Source organism: Rhinatrema bivittatum, chromosome 4 (assembly GCF_901001135.1).
Source record: "Rhinatrema bivittatum chromosome 4, aRhiBiv1.1, whole genome shotgun sequence".
Classification (NCBI taxonomy): domain Eukaryota; kingdom Metazoa; phylum Chordata; class Amphibia; order Gymnophiona; family Rhinatrematidae; genus Rhinatrema; species Rhinatrema bivittatum.
The window spans coordinates 453559108-453583366 of NC_042618.1; the positions used below are offsets into that span (position 1 = coordinate 453559108).

The 24259-nt window shown below is 46.2% G+C and overlaps 1 protein-coding gene across 1 annotated transcript in view; it reads left to right on the plus strand.

The window, feature by feature from the left end:
* Positions 1-7643: 7643 nt before the first annotated feature.
* The window catches only part of TSPAN19 (tetraspanin 19), a 102856-nt gene continuing 86240 nt past the window's right edge, over positions 7644-24259 (plus strand). The window contains exons 1-3 of the mRNA XM_029597085.1: positions 7644-7687; positions 8229-8335; positions 8425-8497. Of these exons, the coding sequence (XP_029452945.1) occupies positions 8258-8335; positions 8425-8497 (151 nt within the window). The 5' untranslated portion in view covers positions 7644-7687; positions 8229-8257. The remainder of the gene's footprint in view (positions 7688-8228; positions 8336-8424; positions 8498-24259) is intronic.

The following is a 24259-nucleotide window of genomic DNA, read 5'->3' on the forward strand; positions in this document are numbered from 1 at the left end:
GTACCCAGCGCAGCGAGAAACAGGGGCGGCAGGTTTAGAAGGGCATTGCCCTCACAACCAGATTTTCCCGGATTTGTGGTTACCCTTGGCATTGGGGAGAGTTTACCGGTGGGCCGGTCACCCTCCCCACGCAACAGAAAGTTACCAGAGTTGTCTCTGAAGGGGGCTATAAGCGCAGCGTGTAAAAAAAAAAAAAAAGAAAGAAAGAAAAGGAACAGGACCACGTAAGACCTGTTGGTGACAGGCAAGGTGTTATCCATCGCAGCCCCAGCCTGCCGCATTTGAGCCCAGGGTGTCCGGAGGGGGTGGCCTTGTCACTCGGCCCGCTGTGCCTGAGGGAAGCCGTGTGCTTAGTCTTCGCGCGCTTTTTGTCTCTGACCGCGTGGTTCCCGGCTCAGCCTTGTCTCGATCTTCGGCCTGTATGGCCTGCGGGGGCGCAACTATCCCGGGAGGGTCTCTGCTCCCGATGCCTTCCCGGGGGCGAGGGACCCTCCCGGGGGTCGAGCGCTGCCCGCAGTGTGGCTTCGTCGCGGTGTCGGGGAGTGCTCGGAGTTCGGGCCATAGCTCCGCCTCCCTTGCAGAAGGAGGCGGCGGCCATCTTGGCAGCGCTGCCGGCAGCAGGCGCAGCGTCGGAGCAGGACGAGTCTCCTCCTTCCTCCCCGGGGGCTTTGAGCACACGCAGTTCGGGGGATTTGGGTGTCCCTCACCCCCCCTCCCTCCAGACCCGCGGGGGGCTGCCGTGAAGAGGCCAGCCCCATTCTCCTCCCAATTTGTGCTCCTAATGCACAAGGCTTTTCTAGAAGCGGAGGCTGGCTGTGAGGTGGAGAGCCCCCCACCGCCTCAGATACCCAGGACACCGGATCGCGGTTCGGGGGGAACGCACGGCCCAGGGCCCCTGGGAGGCGCAGGAGACCCAGATTCCCAGGAGGCCGATCCGGAGGTTCCGGATCTTGATGAAGGGGGCAATTTGGAGCGTCAGGAGACCTTGGAGGGGGACGATCCCCAGATTCTCCGGTTATTTGGTAAAGATGAGCTACGCTTCTTGATCCCGCAGGTGTTAAAGGAGCTGGATCTCGTGATCCCACACCAGGAAGGGAATACGTCTACGGGGGATGTAGCTCTGGCGGGACTCCGAGACCCCCCGCCTACTTTCCCCTTCCATCCCAAGCTACTCCAGATTGTCTCTAAGGAGTGGGATTCCCCGGAGGCTTCCTTGCGGGTAAGCAGGGCTATGGATAAGTTGTATCCCCTGCCCGCGGAGTCCTTGGACCTTCTCAAGTCTCCCACGGTGGATTCGGCTGTTACGGCCGTGATTAAACATACCACAATACCTGTGATAGGAGGTATAGCACTAAAAGATCTTCAGGATCGTAAGTTGGAGATCGTGTTGAAGCGCATCTTTGAGGTTGCGGCGTTGGGAGTCCAAGCTGCGGCCTGTAGCAGCATGGTACAACAAGCCACTCTTTGCTGGATTCAGCAATTGCTGACTACTCAGGAGTTGCCTCCGGGCGAGGCAGAGCAGGCCAACTGTTGCGGTCCCCACCGCTTCCCTTCTGTTAGGGCCCAGGCCCGCCTACCTCCGCTTCCGGGGTCACCGCGTTCTGCCCGCTCCAGGTCCCGGGGGCTTCTCTCACTCCACATGGCGGCCGCCATTACGTGCCTGCTTCTCGTCAGCCTCGCGCGCGCGAGGACGTCCCTCTTGAGCGCTCAGCTCCCGGAAGCCTGGCCCCGCCCCGCCCGCGCTGCTGATGTCACGCCCAAGTCCCGATATAACCGGCGCTCAAACTCTCTCATTGCCTTGCAACGAGGTTCACAACTCCATAGTTGTTCTTAGTTGCGTTCCTGGTGATCTTCACGTTGTCTGCTTCCGACCCCGGCTTGCTTCTGACTCCGCTTCTGCCTGCTGCCTGCCTCTGACCCCGCTTCGCCTCCGACCTCGCTTCAGCCTGCTGCCTGCCTCCGACTCCGGTTTGCTTCTGACTTCCGCTTCAGCCTGCAGCCAGCCCCTGACTCCGGCCTGCTTCCGACTCCGCTTCAGCCTAACAGCCTGCTTCAGACTCCGGTTTGCTACAGACTCCGCTTCAGCCTACAGCCTGCTTCAGACTCCGGTTTGCTACAGATTCCGCTGCCGCCCGCTGCCCTGCCTTCAGCCGGCCCTCGGCCCTGTGCAGCCGGTCCCCTGCCTTCCGGGTACCTTGGACTTCCTTCCCTATCTCTTCACTCTGGTCCCGGTTACGCCCATCTCAGCCTCTGGACTTTCTGTCTCACTTGCAAGTCCCGAGGACCCGAGACCCTACGGGCTCCTCCTAGGGGGTCCTTGGTTCCTGGGTGAACTCCTCTGGCCTGTGGCTCCGCCTCCCGGCCTACCCTGTCTCCCTAGGTAGGTCGGCCCAAGGGTCCACTATCTCTCCAGCAGTGTCCAACTGCAATAGTTTGCAAGGCCATGGACTCTGCGGAGGCCCCAGGCCTGCAGGCCATCCCGGGGATGGCACAACGCCTCCAGCAGCAACAACACTGTATCGACACGATTGCTGCTACCGTGGAACAGCTGGTCTCCAGCCTGGAGGCTTCTCCTCCGGAACCGCCTCCAGCCCCTCCTCCGGCTCCAGCACCCAGTTCAGTTTCAGTGACTCAGCTACCCACGCCGACCCGGTATGCTGGGGATATCAAGACATGCCGTGGCTTCGTGAATCAGTGCTACGTGCGTTTCGCCCTTCTGCCTGCGCAGTTTCCCTCAGACGCAGTCAAAGTAGCCTATATATTCTCGCTACTGGATGATAAGGCTCTTGACTGGGCTTCGCCTATGTGGGAGCGTCAGGACCCCTTGTTACAGAATCTGCAGGAATTTGTTCTCAACTTTCGCCTTGCTTTCAATGATCCTGCTTGCCAGACCACCGCGGCCTCTGAGCTCTTGCACCTCAGGCAAGGGACACGCTCGGTGGCCGATTACACTATAGACTTTCGCAAGCTGGCCATGGAAGTTGGCTGGTGGGATGATTGCCTTAGGGGAATCTTCCTGGAGGGGCTTGCCAGCCGCATCAAAGATGAGTTAGCAGGCCGGGATCTCCCGGAGGACTTAAATGACTTAATTGACATCGCTGGCAGGGTGGATCGCCGTCTTCAGCAGCGGGATAAGGAGACCCGCTCATATCGTAAGACCTCATCGCAGTTGTCCACTGCCACCAGAACCCCGGCCCCTAAGGCCCTTCCAGCCTCTACCAACAGTGGAGAACCCATGCAATTGGGTAGATCTCCACTAACGCCCGAAGAAAGGAGGAGGCGCCGCTCTCAGGGCCTCTGTCTCTACTGCGAAGGCAAGGGGCACTTCCTCGCCAATTGCCCGGAACGTCCGGGAAATGACCGTGCCTAGGTTATACCGAGGAGCTACACCTAGGCTCTACAGGATCAGCTCCTCTATGTACCTTGCCAGTGACTCTTAAATACCCGGGTGGGGAACTCCAGATCCGGGCTTTCGTCGACTCTGGTGCTGAGGGGAATTTCATTGTGGCCGATCTGGTAAATCAGCTGTCTCTCCCCACGCAACGGATGGTTCCTCCGCTACGGATCTCCTCTATCCGGGGCACGCTGCTCCCTGGTACCATCACCTGCTCCACAGCCCCTTTGACGTTCCAGACAGGACTGCTCCATTCGGAAGAGATCTACCTGCTTGTCTTGGAGCGAGCTGTGCACCCCCTGGTTCTTGGACTACCGTGGCTGCAACAGCATTCACCCATTATTCAATGGGATAACTTTCAGCTAACCCAATGGAGTTCCTTTTGCTTTGAACATTGTTTACGCCTTCCACGTCCACTGAAGATCTTGCGCCTCTGCTCCTCCCTCCTGCTGCCCGAGCCATATCGAGACTTCACCGACGTCTTCTCCAAAGAAATGGCTGAAATAGTACCTCAACACCGGCCTTTTGATTGCCCGATTGACCTGCTGCCGGGCACCACGCCTCCCCGTGGCCGGGTGTATCCTTTGTCCTTGCCAGAGACTGCCGCCATGTCCCAGTATGTGACTGAGAACCTTGCCAAGGGTTTCATCCGTCCCTCTCGTTCGCCTGCCGGAGCCGGCTTCTTCTTTGTGGCCAAGAAGGATGGCTCCCTCCGTCCATGTATAGACTATCGTGGCTTGAATGCAATCACGAAGCGAGACTGCTATCCGCTTCCCCTGATTCCTGAGCTTTTGGATTGCCTTCAGGGAGCACGCATCTCCACCAAGCTCGACCTCCGAGGGGCCTATAACCTTGTCCGTATTTTGAAGGGGTTTCCTCTGACCAGATTGGAATTGTCCTGCCACCAGAACAGAGATTCCCTGAGCAGTTGAGTGATCTACATGCTGTCCTGAAGGTCTTGAGTGTCCTGCAGCCACTGAGACCTCAAGATCCATTGAATCTTTCTCATGTAAAGACATTCCATGAGAGGAACATGTACTATTGATGCCATTAGGCCCAACATGTGCCATGCTAATATCTGCTAATTCATTTGGATCTCTTCCACTGCAGAAATCAAAGTGGTGGTTCTTTGTTGCAAAAGGAAGGCTTTCACTTGAATCGTGTCTAGCAGAACTCCATTAAACTCCAACTGAGATGATGGGCTGAGGTGAGACTTGGGATAGTTGACAGTAAAATCTAGTAATGCCAAAACCAGCATCGATTTCTTGGCTCCTGCCTGTGATGGGCTCTTAACCAGTCAATCATCCAGATAAGGAAACATGTGCATCCCTGGTTTGCATAAGTGCAGCACCACCAGGGCCAAGCAATTTGTGAAGCCACATGGGGCAGATGCTAACTCAAAAGGTAGAATGCAATACTGGAGGTGGCCTTTTCCTATGACAAATCTGAGATATTTCCTATGACTGGGAAAAATCTCTCTTGAGACTGAAAAAGCATAGCCAGTCCTCTTTTTGAAGGAAGGGGATTAAAGGTACCCAGGAAAACCATCTTGAAGTTTTCTCTCTTGCTGATTTTGTTCAAGGTCCTTAGGTCTAGGATTGGATGGAGTCCCCCTGATTTCTTTGGATTTAGGAAATACTGGGAGTAGAATCCCTGCCCATTTTGCTTTGGTGGAATAGGCTTGACCACTCTGGCCATTAAAAGGGAGGAGAGCTCCTTTAGAAGCAGTTCTTGATGTGGTGACTGACCCCAGTTTGGGTCTAGAGGCCAATTTAGCAGGAAACTCCGTAAGTTAAATTTGTTTCCTCTTGATGATGCTGAGGATTCTCACATCCGAGGTTACACTGGACCACTGGTTTACGTAAAATTGTAGCCTTCTCCCGACTCAAAATTCCTCTAGCACAGGTGCAAGGGTCTGGGCTATGTTCTCTGTGATCCAGTCAAAACCCCATCCCAAGTGTTGACTGGGTTGCCATCTGGGGCTTAGCTGCCCTCTGCTGACTCAAACAGGCACAAGGGGGTCTGTTGTGTACAGGACCAAAGGAGCAGAGAATAGTACCTCCTCAGGTGAAAAAAGTGCCTTCTCTGCCCTGGGCCTCGGATACCTCCTTGAAGAGGAGGTCAGATTTTGAGTGCCAGCAGAGGCACCTAAGCCCAGGATGATCTCGGATCTGGAGAAAAGCATGATGATCTCAGATTTGTGTGACCACGTCCTAGACTCTATCTCCAAAGAGATTCTCTGTAGTACATGGCATATCAGCAAGTCTTTTTTGCACTTCCATTCAGAGATCTCACTCCCAGCTAGGCATGTCTATGTGCCCTTATCTCTATAGCAATCTCAATGTCATTTTGAAAAGATCATGTTGCAATCATGGACCCTTGGCCTGAGGTGGTGTTGGTGCCACCGGTGGGGGAAACCCCAACAGGTCCCCACCGTAGGGTGGCGAGGCCGGATGGGAAGCAGAAGCCAGCCGGGAGCTTCGCCACTACCAGCCCACGTTCCCTGCAGGTAGAGCCCTTGGGTACCGGGGCCGGCTGGTCTTAGATGGGCCTCTGCATGGATGATCCCAGGAAGTTGGCAAAAGAGCACGGTAGTAGCCAGGAGAGAGAGGCCCAAGGCCGAAGCCAGAGGTGGAGTCAGATCCGGTCCAGTGGGCAAGGAAGGTGGCAGAATACATGGTCAGGTCTTGTCCAGAGGTCAGAGGCAGGTGGCATGATGCGTGGTCAGGTCTGGTCCAGAGGTCAGGCAGGAGGAGATTCATCCGAGGAAGGAAGGAACAAGTGGGAAATGAAACGAGGAGGTCCGGAGCAGGAGCTGGAGACAGGTGCAGCGACAGGAACGCAGGAACTGGAACAGAAACTCTGGAACTCGAGCAAACAAGAGTGAGGAGACCTGTTGCCAAGGCAAGCTCTGACTGTCAGAGCTTGCATTATATACTCAAGGCTGGATACGTCATCACTAGGGGTCACGTGAGCTTTTCCCGCCATGGCCCCTTTAAATCCCAGATGGCGGTGTGCCTAGGAGCAGGGCCAAGTACGGCAGCTGCAACAGCGTGAGTGGCATGGCATTATTCCCTTGCCACCTTTGGGAGGCGGTCCATGCGGAGGTTGAAGTGGCGGCACCCCTCCACAACGGAGGGAAGAGCAAAGAGCAGTCCTGGGCCGAGCCAGGAGGTGGCGGTGGCCACCAGGTGTGGCCGAGGAGAGAATGTTAGAAGCTGGCTCCCACAAATTTTCTTTTGGCCGTATCCCTTCCAGGAGAGAAGATACACCCACCTTCGCCCTCTCTTCTGGACGTCAAGGACCTCTTGATCCTGGTAGAAAGGGTCTGGGTCCGAGGACAGCGGAGGAGGTTCAGGAGGTTTGCGAGATGGCCACGATAGGACCAGCGGTTTTCCCTGGCATGGGTTTTACAGCTCTACTAGGCTCATGGCTATTTCAGCATTCAGGGGTTCTGGCCTTCTGTAGTCTCAGCTTTCAGTGATTTTAGCTCCCCTAAGCACATGACTAGTCATGTGCTGTTACCCAGCCTGGATAAGTCACCTTCTCTCAGCATGGCTTTGTCTTTATCTGTTGACTGACCCTGGATGGGTCCTCTCACCCAAAAGGCCAGGACCACAGCAAAGGATCATATGCACATCCCCCTATCCTGCCTGGCCAACCTTCTGCTGTCTGGCAACTCTGCACCCAAGTGTCTGAATACCCTTTGTTGGTTAGTGTGAGAATTTGTTTGCTTCCTAGGAATGTTCTCCAGTATATTTCTCTCATAAATCCCTTTCCCAGACATAGTTCTGTAATTTAGGAATTTGAATCTGTTGCTTTTTTAGTGATATTTCCTACAAAATTACCAACAGTAATACAGGGGACTGTGACATGCAAATCCCCTACCTGAATCTGTGACATCTATTCAGTGGTCAGTTAAGTACCTTTATAGTAAAGAGTATTTGGGATTTCCTGGGCTGGCAGCTCAAGTTACAAAGCTGCATTGTTCTCTTTTTTATCTCTGCTGCAGTTCACTTAAATGGTAGCATGCTCAAACCTCTGTCTCTTGTGAGGGGGTTTTCACGAATATCCTCAGTTTAAGGTGCACACTCTCTTTGCCACATCGTTTGCCTTTATATGCTTTGCATGATGTTATTTTAATAAATAAATATTTCTCCGACTTAGGGCCTCATTTTCCAAAGCTATCACAGGCCTGCGCTACTGAAATCGGGGCGGAGTTGGCCCCGGAAGAGGAGGAGTCGGGGGCGTCACCGGGGCCAACTCAGCGAGGATGGCGCGCAGAGCGGAAAGGTAAGGCCCTTTTCGCTCGCTATTTCGCGCCCAATAACTACACCTTCTATGGTGTAGTTATAGGGCACAATGCTGGCAGTGATCGCAGGACCGCCCGCCCCCCCCCCCCCCCCCCACCCCAGAGTAGCGCAATTTTCTAAAGTATCGCAGGCCTGTGATACTTTAGAAAATGAGGCCCTTAGTTACCAATTTTCAACCTGCTGCAGGCTCAGAATTGTGCTAATCAACTTTGCCTGTTCAATTAGAAAACTGGCTAAAAATGAAATTTGTGGATAATCTGTCTGTAAAACTTTAAACAAAAAGTTGCTAATGTCATGCAGGGTTCCTGTAGTTTATGATGCTTTTTATTGGACCAATGTAGTACAAGAGCTTTCTACACCAGAAGTCCTTTTACAGAAAGTTCAATAAAATTCATTACAGTCTACATGAAGTCCGATTTTCTCCTGGACTGATCTGTTTAGTAGAGCTCTGCCTTGTGAGATTTTTAAGAAATGCTTTACTGAATAACCTAATCAAAAACATTTCTTAATCAAATTTTCAGATATCATCAAGAATAACATTTGGGAAACAATGGTAAACAAAATGCTAATAAAGGATCAAATATATGTACTGACCTACTTTATTTGCATCTTCAATGACCTGTTCCTGGTAAGAACCTGCACATGATTTTATGGCCTGATAGAGCTTTGTAATATCCAGTACTTTTTTAGTTTTATATATCAATCTTTCACTTTCAGATTTTAGGTCTTATTCAGATGGGATACGGCATATGGATTTTATTTGACCAGAACAGTTTTTTGACTGTTTTAGGTGAGCACCTCTGTTTCTTAAATATGAAAGATTTGAAAAAAACAGACATGATACAAAACATTTATAAATATATACAATATGATTAAAGATAAAGAGCACTAATGCAAATTCATTATATAGCAAAAGAATAAAAAATAATTTATTAGGATTAATTTCATACATATACATTTAACAAATTTTAACTACCAACAATTTGTAGACACCTTTGTGACACAAAATAAATCCAACTGGTACTGAATACCTAAAGTCCGTATGTTGAACCATCAAGCTTTAATTCACAATATTGTCTATTTCAAATAGACCAACCCCTTTGAAATTGATGTTTATAAATAGTCCATATGCAACTGCAGCTTGAAAAATGCTGACTTGGATAACATTTCTTGCTAGTAGAGAGCCTTGTTCCTGGACAAAAGGCCCTTCGTTTCGCCAATTATGGCTTCCTCAGGGGGGAAGATCTTACATTAATTGAGGACTCAGAGAATAAACATTCACATATGTCTTCATGCATGCAGCGATGCCATGATGAATTAATCTGTCCTTAGAAATTATTAAATGCAGTTATCATAATGAACTTGTACTTTCTCAGCCTTCCTTCTCTTGACTTTTAACTGATGAGAAACCCAGGTGCAGTTCTTGAAATGCAGTTAAAATATTGAAATATAAAGTCACAAGAAGGAAGGCTGAAGAAGTACAAGTTCATTGTGATAACTGTATTTAATAACTTCTAAGGACAGATTCTTTTATCATGGTACCGTCAGATGTATAAAGACATATGGGAATGCTTATTCTCTAAATCCTCGATTAATGTACGATCTCCCCCTGAGAAAGACATTATTGGCGAAATGAAGGGCCTTTTTTGAGGGGAATGAGGCTGTCTGCTAGCAAGAAATGTTATCCAGGTCAGCATGGTTTTGATCACCTTTTTCATGCTGCATTTGCTTATGGACTAGTTATAAACAATGATTTTAAAGGTGTTGGTCTATTAGCAATAGACAACATGATGGCTTAAAACTTGATGATTCAACATATGGACTTTAGGTATTCAGTACCGGTTTGATTTATTTCTATGTTATGAAGAGGTCTACAAATTGTTGCACATTTTTGGAAGTTAAAATTTATTAGATGTACTGTATATGTATGAAATTGATCCTAATAAATTAATTTTTATTCTTTTGCTATGCAATGAATTTGCATTAGTGTTCTTTATCTTTAATCATATTGTGTATCATTTTAGAACATTTGATTTAGTATTGTGATTGCCTGTAATTTTATTTATAAATATATAATATATTCAGTAGGTGGCAGTATATGTTTGAAATGTAGCATGTTAACTCTAGATGAACTGAATATTCTGATTGAACAACAGAACAGTTCTCACATATTCATTCCTTTTAAAGAGGCATGCATCAGTATATTTAAAGTTTTTAAATAATACATATGTCTTTTAGATTACAGTAGCAGTTGTTATAGATGATTTATTTTCAGATGTTTACAGCAGATCTCAATAATGCAACATATATTTCAAGCAATACTTCAGTGAGATATTTGCATTTATCTAGTTAAAATATGTAGTCGGATATATTGTTTGTTGTAGTCATTTTGATAGCGGAACTGAACATTTTAGAAGTTAGATTTATGATGAATTCAATTAAGGATTTCCTCTGCCTGATTTTTACGGCAAACCACTAAAAAGAGAATGACCTTGCACTGTAGGCTTTTTTTCTCTTTCTCTTAAGTGAATTTGAAATGCTTTCCATTTCAATTACAAGCACAATTTGGAACTTATTTGAAATTTAAATGGATTGTATTTCAAACTCATATAAGGGAAAGATAAAAGAAGTCTCCTGTATACTGGAACAGATCACAGAGAACTTTTATGAGCTTCTGATGTTTTTCTGTTTCATTAGTTATATTTTTTTAACAGTTTCAACTTCTAGGATATCTGACTAATTGATAGGCCAATATAATAAGGTACACTTGGCAGATTGCACAGTTTAACTTGCAGTTGTGTGCACATTTTTTATGTGCAGATTTTATTGCCAATGCAACAAAGAGTTTTGTGCACAAAAAATGTATGCACAGCAATGTGGAATAAATTTTGAAAGGAGTTGTGTGCGTAAAAATAGTAGGTATTTTAGCAATTTTCAAAAGCTTAATGATTTCCTAAAGCCCATGTACCTGCATAAAACCTTTTGAAAATTACCTTTAGTACGTACAGGTTAAAGTCCTCTCATGCAAATCCCATACAGATGGGATTGGCATTTGCTATTACCCTCCAAAGCAGAAAGGGGTGCTAGCTTACCGAATGTTTTATTAATGCTGGAAACTTAGGGGTAGATTTTAAAAGCCCTTAGTGAGCCAAATCAGGGAGATACATGTGTCTCTCGGGCCAGCATGTGGCACACTTATTTAAGAACCGTTCATGGATACACATATCTCCCGGTATGCGCACAAAAGGAAAAGTCCAAAAAAGGGGCGGAGCATGGGTGTGGTCTGGGCAGGGCATGGGTGTTCCAGGAGTTTAAATGGAAAACAGCGTGCCGGTGTCCCCTACTGCATAACTTTACTTCTGCTTTAGATGGCGTGTAAGTTATAAAACAAAAAAAACTAGGCTAGTCAGTGAGATTTTAAAGCTAGGGACAGGAAGGGTAAAATAGAGATTAGGTAGCTAAGGGGTTAGGAGGTCCTATCCTGTAACTGGGCAAAGTGGGAAAAAATTGGTTTAATTGGTAATTGCGTCAGTACGCATGTATATTAAAATCACCCACTTCCGCAGTACTAGCGGCACATGTGCGCATCCATATACTTTACCTTCTACAGGTTTATACACCATGTTAAAGTTACTATCTTTTCTTCTTCTTACTCCCAGTTGCATGTTTCCTTGTTTATTGTAACTGCATTTATAATATGTATATTACATATTTGTTCTTGGTTCCGGTTATTACCCCATTGTTTATTGTAAACCGGCTTGATGTGATGTTATCACGATTGCCGGTATAGAAAAAATTAAAATAAATAAATAAATATAAAATGGCGTACACATTTACACGCATACAGCCAATTTTATAAGATGCGCATGTTATAAAATGGCCGTGTCCATGAGCGTAAGCCAGTATACACGCGTTCATATATGCTTGTACAACTGCTTTAAAATTACCGTCTCTACCCCTAGTCAGATGTGGAATATAGTTTCCAAGGCTAATGTTATATCTATGAGCGGTAACTGGAATTCTGGGTCCAGGACCTATAGTCAGGATATTATGCACAAAAAACATGCTTTGTGTACTCAAAGCATGTTTTCCTCACATAAAATATTTTTGCGCACAAAAAATACCTTTTGTGCTGAAAACATTCCTTATATGCATAAATAAGCAAGTTTGCTTACCGTAAACAGTGTTTCCGTAGATAGCAGGATAAATTAGCCATGCTGTCTAAGAAGCGTCGCAACCCCGGAGTAGGTGGAGTTTCCTCAGTGAGTCACAGAGCTTTGACTCTGTGCATCTGCGCGGTGATCTTCCCGCACGATTCCCTCTTCTCCTCAGTTTCTTTGTAGCCAAGCGAGAGGTAATATAAAAAACAATGTGTCCTTTGTGGGACTGTCTAGGGAGGAGGGAGGGATCGCATAGCTAATTCATCCTGCTATCTACGGAAACACCGTTTACGGTAAGCAAACTTGCTTTTTCCCGTCGATAGCAGGGCTGAATTAGCCATGCTGTCTGGGAGTCCCAAGCTCCCGGGTTGTGTCACTTTTGTATGTTTTTGAAGGCTAGGACAGCAACCCATAGAGTAGTAGACAGTCTCATCTGTTTTGAAGAGTCGACAAGACTGCTGTGCCCAGCGCTGTGTCAGAGGTCACTTGCTATTGTAGACAGTAGTGGGACATGAAGGTATGGATGGATGACCAAGTTACCATGTTGCAGATATCCAGTAATGGAACCTTGTTCAAGCAGGCAACTGATGCTGCGGTGGCACGTATTTGGTGCGCCTGAGGCTTCTTGGGAAGTTTGATTAATCGTTTGTTGTAACAAAAGAGAATGCACCTTGATAACCAGCTGGCGATGATTCTCTTAGAGACTGGTTGTCCCGGATCATTTGGATTAAAGGAAATGAAGAGCTGAGAAGATCTCATAGCAGATTGAGTCCTTTGTTTATAGTAAGCCAGAGCCCATTTATAGTCCAGTGAGTGTGGAAGATTCTCATGAACTTTGGAGTGTGGCTTTGGCATGAAAATTGGTAGAGTGATGGTTTGATTGATGTGGAAAGGGGAGACCACCTTAGGAAGGAAGGTGGGGTGAGGACGAAGGGTAACTCTGTCATGGTAGAATTCCAAAAAAGGAGAGTAGTGAACTAAGGCCTTTAACTCACTGACTCATCTGGCTGATGTGATGGCCACCAGGAATACTGTTTTCCATGTTAGGTATTTTATGTGACTGGTGTCTAATGGTTCGAAGGGGGTTAGCATCAGCTGCTCCAATACAATGTTCAGGTCCCATGGAACAGGAGGCTTTGTCACAGGTGGCTGGAGATGGAGCAAGCCCTTCATGAACATGGAGATTAAAGGATGGTTCGAGATCGAAAGGCCATTATGAGGGTTATGAAAATATCAATAGCGCTGATATGCACTCTAACTGATGTGGTAGCCAAACCTGCTTGGTAAAGTGTATGAAGATACTCCAGTAGCTGTATGGCAGTGGATGAGAAGGAATCCAGGTTTCGAGGTTTACACCAAGTCTGATAGCGGTGCCATTTGGCAGCATAGTTACATCTGGTTGAAGGCTTTCTGGATGCAATGAGGATATCTTCTACTTGAGAAGGGAAGCCCAGGTGATTCAATACCTGCCGTTCAATCTCCATGCCATGAGATGTAGGGATTGATTCATTGGATGGAGTAGGGAGCCTCCTTCCTGTGTTAGCAGCTACAGATGGTTCAATAGTGGTATTGGTGGGTGTATGGAAAGTCTCCTGAGATACGCATACCATGGTTGTCTCGGCCATGCTGGAGCTATGAGGATCATGTCTGCTATTTCCTGAATGCATTTTTGAATTGTTCTTGATATTAGCGGAATGGAAGGGTAGGCATACAGTAAGCCCGTCGTCCACGGGATGAGGAAGACATCCGGGGTGTATCGAAGTTTGCTGGGCTAGATTGAGCAAAAAAATCTGTGTTTGATGGTTTGTTTCATTGGCGAATAGGTCGATTGCAGGGAAGCTCCACTGATGGAAAATGGTGAGGACAACTTCTGGATTTAATGTCCATTCGTGTGGGTGAAAAACTCTGCTTAGACGGTCTGCTGTTACGTTGTCAAGACCCGGAAGGTAAGTGGCCTGGAGGGATACTTGGGCTGCAATCGCCCATTGGAGTATTTGAATCGCTTCTCGATACAGGGTCCATGAACCAGACCCTTCCTCCTTGTTTATGTAGAACATGGCTACCTGTTTGTTGGTATACACCATTAAACTTTTTCCTTGGACCTGAGAAGAAAAGGTTTGAAGTGCTTCCAAGATTGCTCTTAACTCTAGGAGATTGATTTGGTACGTGGATTCTTGCGGAGACCATAGTCCCTGAGTTTTATGTTACCAAGATGGGCACTCAAACCTTTCCTAGAAGCATCCGTTGTGAGGGTTAGCTGATGAGGTGGTAACCTGAAGGGCGCTCCTATGGATAGGTTGTTGGGAGAGAGCCACCACTGAATGTCTGCTTTCATTTGTGTGGTGAGTTGAACCTTGGAGGTTAGTGGCTGCAGGAACTGAGAAAATTGAGTTTTTAGACCCCATTGTAAACGACATATATGGAGTCTCGTGTGGGGCACTACATGGATGGCTGCGGCCATGTGTCCTAGAAGTTGAAGAACCTGGCATGCAGATGCTTGATTTTGGTTGAATAAGGTCTGCGCTAAGCGCGAAAGCGTGTGAATTCTGTCTTATGGAAGGTAAGCTCTCTCTTGTACAGTGTTGATGAACGCTACTATGAATTGAAGGATTTGCGTAGGTTGAAGGTGTGATTTTTTTGTAGTTGACGAGAAAACCCAGTGTCTGGAGACAGTTGAAACATATAGAAACATAGAAATGACGGCAGAAGAAGACCAAACGGCCCATCCAGTCTGCCCAGCAAGCTTTCACACTTTTTTTTTCTCTCACATACTTATGTTTCTCTTGGCTCTTAGTAATCTTTTTTATTCTATTTCCCTTCCACCCCCGCCATTAATGTAGAGAGCAGTGTTGGAACTGCATCTAAGTGAAATAGCTTAATTAGTTAGGGGTATTAAGCACCGCAATAAGCAAGCTACACCCATGCTTATCTGTTTATCTAGACTATGTAATTCAGTCCTTGTTGATTGTTGCCTGAATATAGATCCACCTTTATTCATTTCCCCCCCCCCCCCCCCCGCCGTTGAAGCAGAGAGCCATGCTGGCTATGCATTGAAAGTGAAGTATCAGTCTTGCTCCCCTGCCGTTGAAGCAGAGAGCTATGCTGGATATGCGTGAAGTGTCAGTCTTGCTCCCCTGCCGTTGAAGCAGAGAGCTATGCTGGCTTTGCATTGAAAGTGAAGTATCCGTCTTGCTCCCCTGCCGTTGAAGCAGAGAGCTATGCTGGCTTTGCATTGAAAGTGAAGTATCAGTCTTGCTCCCCTGCCGTTGAAGCAGAGAGCTATGCTGGATATGCATGAAGTGTCAGACTTTCTACCCTGCCGTTGAAGCAGAGAGCTATGCTGGATATGCATTGAAAGTGAAGTATCAGCTTATTTGGTTTGGGGTAGCAACAGCCGTAACAAGCAAGCTACTCCCCACCTTTTTGTGAATGCAAATCCTTTTTTCCACATTTCCTCATTGCCGCTGAAGCCTAGAGAAATGTTGGAGTCGCATTAACCGTGTGTATGTTTATTGAATAAGGGTATTATCACCAGGTAGAAGCCATCGTTCCCGTGAGCCACCCACTCTTCATTCACATCCTCTAGACTTTATGGATCCACAGTGTTTATCCCACGCCTCTTTGAAGTCCTTTACAGTTTTGGTCTTTACCACCTCCTCCGGAAGGTCATTCCAGGCATCCACCACCCTCTTCGTGAAGAAATACTTCCTGACATTGGTTCTGAGTCTTCCTCCCTGGAGTTTTAAATCGTGATCCCTGGTTCTGCTGATTTTTTTCCAACAGAAAAGGTTTGTCGTTATCTTTGGATCATTAAAACCTTTCAAGTATCTGAAAGTCTGTATCATATCACCTCTGCTCCTCCTTTCCTCCAGGGTGTACATATTTAGATTCTTCAATCTCTCCTCATAAGTCATTCGATTAAGACCATCCACCTTTTTGGTCGCCCTTCTCTGGACCGCCTCCATCCTATGTCTATGTCTCTTCGGAGATACGGTCTCCAGAACTGAGCGCAGTACTCCAGGTGAGGCCTCACCAAGGACCTGTAGAAGGGGATCATCACTTCCCTTTTCTTACTCGATATTCCTCTCTCTATGCAGCCCAGCATTCTTCTGGCTTTAGCTATCGCCGTGTCACATTGTTTCGCCGACTTCAGATCATTAGACACTATCACCCCAAGGTCTCTCTCCTGCTCCGTGCCCATCAGCCCTTCACCCCCCATCGGATGCAGTTCTTCCGGATTTCCACACCCCATATGCATGACTCTGCACTTCTTGGCATTGAATCTCAGCTGCCATATCTTCGACCACTCTTCCAGCTTCTTTAAATCCAGTCTCATTCTCTCCACTCCTTCCGGCGTGTCCACTCTGTTGCAGATCTTAGTGTCATCCGCAAACAGACAAACCTTACCTTCTATCCCGTCCGCTATGTCGCTCACATAGATATTGAACAGGACCGGTCCCAACACCGATCCTTGCGGCACTCCGCTTAACACTGCTCTCTCTTCAGAGTAAGTTCCATTTATCATCACACATTGTCTTCTGTCTGTCAACCAGTTTGCAATCCAGGTCACTACCTCGGCACTCACTCCTAAGCTTCTAATTTTATTCACCAGTCTCCTGTGCGGGACCGTATCAAAAGCCTTGCTGAAATCCAAGTAGATGACGTCGAGTGATTGGAGAAGAGCGGTGGTGGTCCCGCTTCACAAGAGTGGGAGCAGAGAGGAGACTGGTAACTATAGGCCGGTTAGCCTCACCTCGGTGATGGGAAAAGTAATGGAGACGCTGCTAAAAGAGAGAATAGTGAACTATCTACAGTCGGGAGAATTACTGGACCAGAGGTAGCATGGATTCACCAGGGGAAGATCCTGTCAGACAAATCTGATTGACTTTTTCGACTGGGTGATTAGGGAGTTGGATCAAAGAAGAGCACTCAACGTCATCTACTTGGATTTCAGCAAGGCTTTTGATACAGTGTAGCGTGTGTGCCCATAGTGTGCCTGGATCTAATGCTACTAGCAGCCAATCGTCTAGATAAGGGAATATTTGGATCGATAATTGCCTGAGATGGAGCCACCACCACTGCTAAGCATTTCGTGAATTCCCTTGGGGCTGAGGACAGGCCAAAGGGCAGAACTTTGTATTGGTAGTGCACCTTCTGAACTTGAAAACAGAGGTAGCGCCACGAAGATGGGTGCATGGGAATATGGGAGTATGCATCCTTCAGATCTATTGAACATAGCCAATCATTGGGTTGTAACAACAGTAAGATGATCTTGAGCGAAGTCATCTTGAACTTCTCCTTCTGGATGTGTTTGTTGAGGTTGCGCAAATCCAGAATGGGACGGAGACCTCCCGACTTCTTCGGGATGAGGAAGTATTGGGAATAGAATCCCTGATTGTTGTTGAAGAGGGATTGATTGGATAGATTTCTGAATCTGCAGATTTATCACCTCTGCTTTGAGGGTTGATGAGTGGAAAGATGTACCCCGTACAGAAGGTATGTGGGGAAGAGATGGAAGGGTTTGGAAGTTCAGGCGATAACCTTCTTGATTATGTTGAGTACCTATTGATCTGTGGTGATGGATTCTCATCTGCTGAGAAAAAAGCGCAGACGTCCTCCTATAAATGTTGGTGGTGGTGGCTCTTTGGCTATTAAAAAGCAGGTGGTTGCTTTTGTGGTGGCACAGTGGATGGTTTGGGCTATCGTTGTTGACGAGGCCTGCCCCTTGATTGATTTGGTTGTGAGAGATGCCTTGGTTAACCATATTGCTGTGATCTGTAAGGAATATATGGCCTGGAATATGGTCGTTGGTAAGACCTCCTACGATAAGAAGGATAGAATTTCTGATGAGTTTTGTGTGTATCAGAGGGAGTGGAGAGAGAAAGTACCGCCATGTTCTGTTCCTTTAGGTGGAACACAGTTTCCCCGAACTTTCATCAAAAGGTTATCCCCCACGCATGGGATGTTGGCCAACTTGTCGTGAACATCATCACGGATCGCACTTGCTTTTAGCCAAGTGAGCCACCTGGCTGCTATGGTCATTGCTGAAGCTCTTGCTGAAGATTCAAACCCTTCATAGATTGAACGAAGTAAGTGCTATAGACCTTCTTCAATGTCGAAGGGCTGCGGGAGGGTATTATCTTCAGATAGGCAGATAGGGTGTTACGATCCCGGTCACTAGGTTAGGGAGACGCCGCCGAAGACTCCTCCCCTCGACGGGGGAACGCGCGCGCCTGCTTTTTGAGCCATCAGCACCCGGATGTGCTGACACGCCCCCAGTGACGTCAGACGCCGGGTAGGCGATTTAAACAGGGCGCCGGGGTTTTTCAAATTGCCTTGCAACGAGGTTCCTTCTTTGAAGTGCTAGTTGCCGTCCTGCTTGCCCGGTTCCCGATTCCTGTTGCCTGTCTTCGGATTCTGCCTGCCTGACCTTGATTCTTGCCTGCTGCCTGGTTCCTGGATTTCTGTTTGTCCTTGCGACTCTGACTTCTGCCTGATTGCCGCCTGCCTTGATCCCGGTCCGTGACTCCAACTTCTGCCTGCCTGCCGCCTGCCTTAACTCCGGTTCGTGACTCCGACTTCTGCTTGCCTGCCGCCTGCCTTGACCCCGGTCCGTGACTCCGACTTCTGCTTGCCTGCCGCCTGCCTTGACCCCGGTCCGTGTCTCCGACTTCTGCCTGCTGCCTGCCTTGATTCCAGTTCGTATTCCTCTCCTGGGTTTCTTCAGATCTACGCCTAAGTCCCAGCGGTCTGGGTCCCTACGGGCTCCTCCTGGGGGGACCTCAGGCTTCCAGGGCGAAGACTCCTAAGTCCTAGCAGCCCGGGCCTCCACAGCTCCTCTGGAGGGGTCACGGGTTTCCAGGTGAAGCCTCGTCTGCCCAGCGTGTGTTCTGCCTCCCGACCGTTCTCCTGGGTCGGTCGGCCCAAGGATCCACTTCCGGATTTGGACAGTCATAACATAGGGTGAAGTCTTTGAAGACACTCATATAAGTATTGTGTCACACAGAATTGGTGTTGTTGAATCCTTGTAGACAACATGGTAGAGTGGTAAACTCGTCGGCCAAAATCATCTAAACATTTGTTTTCACGGCTAGGGGTAGAATTTGCGTGTAGCTCGGAGCATTTCACTTTCATTAATGCCGACTACACTACTATGGAGTTATGGGGAAGTTGAGAGGCTTCATAGACTGTAGAGTTCCTCATTCTGTACTTTTAATCTGTTTACCTTGATGCGGCAGTTGTGGAAAAAGGGGTTTCCCACATTTTGTGAAGAACACTATCCAGGGCCGCATGAGGTGGTAAGGACATCGGCTCTGGAGGCATTTCGAATATTTTAAGGATTCCCATCATCTCAGCCCTGGGATCCGGGAGTTTTCCCATTTCCACTTGTAGCACAGATCCTACTTTCTCTATGAATTTAGGATATGTCAGGTCTTCTGAAGGTGAATAGGGCTCTGGTAATCCTTCCGGCAGGTCAGAGAGAATGCCTGTGGAGGAATTTAGTGAGGATGAAGACAATTGTGAGTCAGACTGCGTGGGAGAGCCAGTACTGGTATATCCGTTTGATCAGATGGTTCAGAAGCAGGTGATGATGGTAGAGAATGATTTGGAGACTATCGGTGGAACCGTTTTTGCCTGTTCAGGATCTTCAAAGAAAGAAGTTAGCACTTGGGAAATTTTAATCATGGCTGTAGATGCCAAGGTTCCCAGTTGTGGTGGTAAGTGCACCAGCCTTGGAGATGGTCTCGCAGGTATTGCAGCTAATAATATGTCTTGAGGCATTGTTCGCTTGAGTTCAGGCGAAGATGGGATGACTGGTGATGGTCTGAATCTTTTGGCTAGGGGTGCGGACAGCCTTTTGGTGTGAGACATCGAAGACAAGCCCGAATAGGAATCTTCACTGATGTGTGTTTCGAGGATTGAGATTCCCGGTCAGAAAGGATTTCAATATCAATGTCCGGACTTTGAGGAGGACATTTTGGTGTTCCATGGGTGTGTTTGATCTTGTGAGATCTTTTTTCAGGCAAGGATGGTTGCTCCTGAACTGGTGAGCTCGAGGTATACTTCGAATGCGTCGTAGAGTGGGTTGGACGCTTATCATGTGTCGCAGATTTGGAACGTTTTTCATGTGAGTGTCCGGATGGCGTCAAGTGCGCCGATGATGCACCATGCGCCGATGGTATGCTGTACATTGATTTTCTTTTGTGCTTCATGTGCGTCGAGACTTTCGGCGCCGGAAAGTGGGGTCGACCGGGAACAGGGTCCTGTGACCCGATTGATGCACCTACAACTCCTTTCTTCCGCGGTACCTCTGCTAGAACCCCGGCTTTTTTGGGCGGCTCAAAAGATTTGTTGGACCAAAGCCCAGTACCCAGAGTGGCGCGACGCCTCTCCGTCAGTCCCAGGGAGGAGGCCCTCTTGGTGGGTGCCTTACCCCTCTTCACCGGTCCCAGCGATGAGTGCGAGGAGGCTGGTGGGGCATAAGAGCCTGTCCGAAGCCTTTCCATTTTCTGAGCGCGCCGGCACTGGGCCCTTGGTGACATCCAACCACAGTCTCTACACGAGGCTTGGTCGTGGTCAGGGCCTAAACAGATGTAGCCATAATTATGTCCAGTGATGGACATAATTTTGCCACACTGGCAGTATTTGAATCCAGATGGCTTCGGAGCCATCTGGGATTGAAAAAATATTCGAAAACAAGCAAAAAATTGCAAAAAAGATTTCCTTATGGAAAAACTCTACTGAGGAAAAAACCCCGCGTGCAAATCGGCTCGCAGAAAAAAAGAAACTGAGGAGAAGAGGGAATCGTGCGGGAAGATCACCGTGCAAATGCACAGAGTGAAAGCTCTGTCACTCAGAGGAAACTCCGTCTACTTCGGGGTCGCGATGCTTCCCAGAAAGCATGGCTAATTCAGCCCTGCTATCGACGGGAAATATAGTTTATGTAAAGAAAACATGGTTTAAGTGCATAAATCATGTTTTTTTGCTCTCTAAGAGGATTACTTTAAAAAAAACTCCGTACGGCCCAATATATGAGAACATAAGAAATTGCCATGCTGGGTCAGACCAAGGGTCCATCAAGCCCAGCATCCAGTTTCCAATAGAGGCCAAATCAGGCCACAAGAGCCTGGCAATTACCCAAACACAAAGAAGATCCCATGCTACTGATGCAATTATTCCCTAAGTAAACTTGATTAATAGCCGTTAATGGACTTCTCCTCCAAGAACTTATCCAAACCTTTTTTGAACCCAGCTACACTAACTGCGTCTATCTGGTCTGCACAAATTATAAAACACGATTATGTCCCAGTACATGTGAATATCAGCAATGCATTGAAAGCATATACTTTTTCTACTTATTTTATAAACATATGTGCATATATTTTACTCAGGAAAAAAGAAAGTTTGCTTACTGTAAATGATATTTTCCATAGAAAGCAGAATGGAAAATTGGGCATCCAAATGGCTGATGAAATTTAATGTGGATAAGTGCAAGGTGATGCATACAGGGACAAATAACCCATGTTATAGTTACACAATGTTAGGTTCCATATTAGGAGCTACCACCCAAGAAAGAGATCTAGGCGTCATAGTGGATAACACATTGAAATCATCGGTTCAGTGTGCTGCAGCAGTCAAAAAAGCAAACAGAATGTTAGGAATTATTAGAAAGCGAATGGTGAATACAGAAAATGTCATAATGCCTCTGTATCGCTCCATGGTGAGACCGCACCTTGAATACTGTGCACAATTCCCTTATGAGGAAAGACTAAAGAGGTTAGGACTTTTCAGCTTGGAGAAGAGACGGCTGAGGGGGGATATGGTAGAGATGTTTAAAATCATGAGAGGTCTAGAACGGGTTAATGTGAATCGGTTATTTACTCTTTCAGATAATAGAAAGACTAGGGGCACTCCTTGAAGTTAGCATGTGGCACATTTAAAACTAATTGGAGAAAGTTCTTTTTCACTCAACGTACAATTAAACTCTGGAATTTGTTGCCAGAGGATGTGGTTAGTGCAGTTAGTGTAGCTGTGTTTAAAAAAAGGATTGAATAACCTGCTACTAATTAAGTTGACTTAGAAAATAGCCACTGCTATTACTAGCAACAGTAGCATGGAATAGACTTAGTTTTTGGGTACTTGCCAGGTTCTTATGGCCTGGATTGGCCACTGTTGGAAACAAGATACTGGGTTTGACCCAGTATTCCATGTTCTTATGTTCTTATATATAACCATGTGGGGAATCCCAAGCTGAAGATTGTAATGGAGTGTGTACTGAATAAGTAACCCGGACCCTACCCTGGAGAGTAGACTACTGTGAGATCAGGTTACACAGAACTGCTTGTCCGAAATTACTGTTAATCAATGAGTAGTTGTTCAGACAGCAGTAGAACATAAAGGTGTGAGCAAATGACCAAGCTGCAACTTTGCAAATGTATTTGAAGGGTACCTCTCTAAGATGAGCAACAATAGAAGGTAGAGCTCTGAACTAAAGAGCTTTGACAGAATCTGTCATCTGCAATCCCGGTAAGGTGTAGTAGTGCTAAATGCATTCTGCTATCTAGATGGACAATGTACATTAGCAACTTTGATTCCAGGTCTATTAGTGTCATAATGTGACAAATAGATGTGAAGCCTGGCAATGCGGTTGAGTTTTTTTCTTATACTAGATGAAGATTCTTTTATAATCAAAGTATGAAGGGCTCTTTCTCCTTCATGGACATGCAGTCTCAGAAAAAAGGTAGACAGTATATTTGATTGATTGATATGGAAAGCTAAGACAACCTTTGGTAGAAATTTCGGATGAGTGGAAAGGACTACCCGATCATGGAAAAATTGTATGTATTTTACAAATAATTACTTTGCTTTTAAAAAATTGTTATATCTAAATAACCATATCATAATACAATATAACAATACAACATTCATTATCAAATTTTAATCAATTTTATTTCCAAAGCTTTAAAATAGTACAAAATATAAATTCTCATAAAAATTATATAAAAAGAAATAAATCACCACTCATATGATCCTAATATCAATCATATAACAAACACTCATACCATAAACTCACACTCATCACATATTCGGCAATGTTTCGGCGGTTGTTCCCGCCTTCTTCAGGGGAATCTCTTTCAGTTTTTCGGCCGTGCCCGGCTCCTTCCCATGTGTAATTTTTAAATTTTGTTAAAATGTGGGAAGGAGCCGGGCACGGCCGAAAAACTGAAAGAGATTCCCCTGAAGAAGGCGGGAACAACCGCCGAAACATTGCCGATGTCGGGAGGTATAACAGCGTGTATACAGCGGCAGACAGTACCGTAACAAAACAGTAAGTATACTTTACAGCGGCAGACAGCACTGCGACATAACAGCAAGTGAAGCGCCAGTGAGTGCGAGTGTAGTGTGTAAAAGTGGCACCGAAGAGATAGTGGATGAAGAAACAAGAGAATGAAAATTTGGAGCACTTTGGTGTCGGGCATTAATCAAGATAAGTAGCGCAATTGTGGTTTTAAATTTGGATAACACAAGTGGGAGATTGAAGTCTTTTAAAAAAATTGAAAAAATTACAATCAATGGGAAAAAGTAAATGAGGTGACTGTGAGTGCCATATACACGAAACTGGTTGCAGCCCTTTGTGGGCAAGAGCCAGACGACTGTAAGAGCACATTGTTTTTCTGATACAATTTCCCAAAAGTCATTTTAAGAGTGTTTAATTCTAGAAAATGTGAATGATAGGTTCCTCTACGATTGGGGTTAGTTAATTGTAGATTTACATTGAGAGGATTTATAAGCCTAAGGATTACAATAGTTTGTGAGTTCATTATAAATTAGCATATACATACGTGCAAGCTGTTTATGTACATATATTTATTTATTTAGGGATTTTATATACCGATTTTCTTGATACAGATCAAATCAACTCGGTTTACATAGAACGATAGTACATTAACAATAACTAGTCAAACCTCAAAAGAGGAGACATTGGGAGCAGAAGGTAAAAAGTTACATTATAACAAGGGTGAGTAACTTGGAATTGGAAATGAAGAGACAGATAATCAAAGTAGAGAGATATAACAGAGAGAAGGGGCTTGAAGCCAACCTCAGGAGAATAACTCTAGCATTATAACATGATTATATGACATTCTGCTAGTTATATATGTAATATATAGTTTATATATTACATATATGCTAATTTTACACATATAACTCCTTTGAAAATTACCTCCTAAGCATTTTCCTTAGATACAGTTTTGAGTTTGTATACATTTTTTAATTCCCAATGTATATGTATCCTATTAAATTATTGCATCAGTGGTTAAAAACATTTTTTAGTATGTGCTTTAAGAAACTGTGTGCTGAATTTGAGCACTCAGTTTTAATGCTCAGCTTAT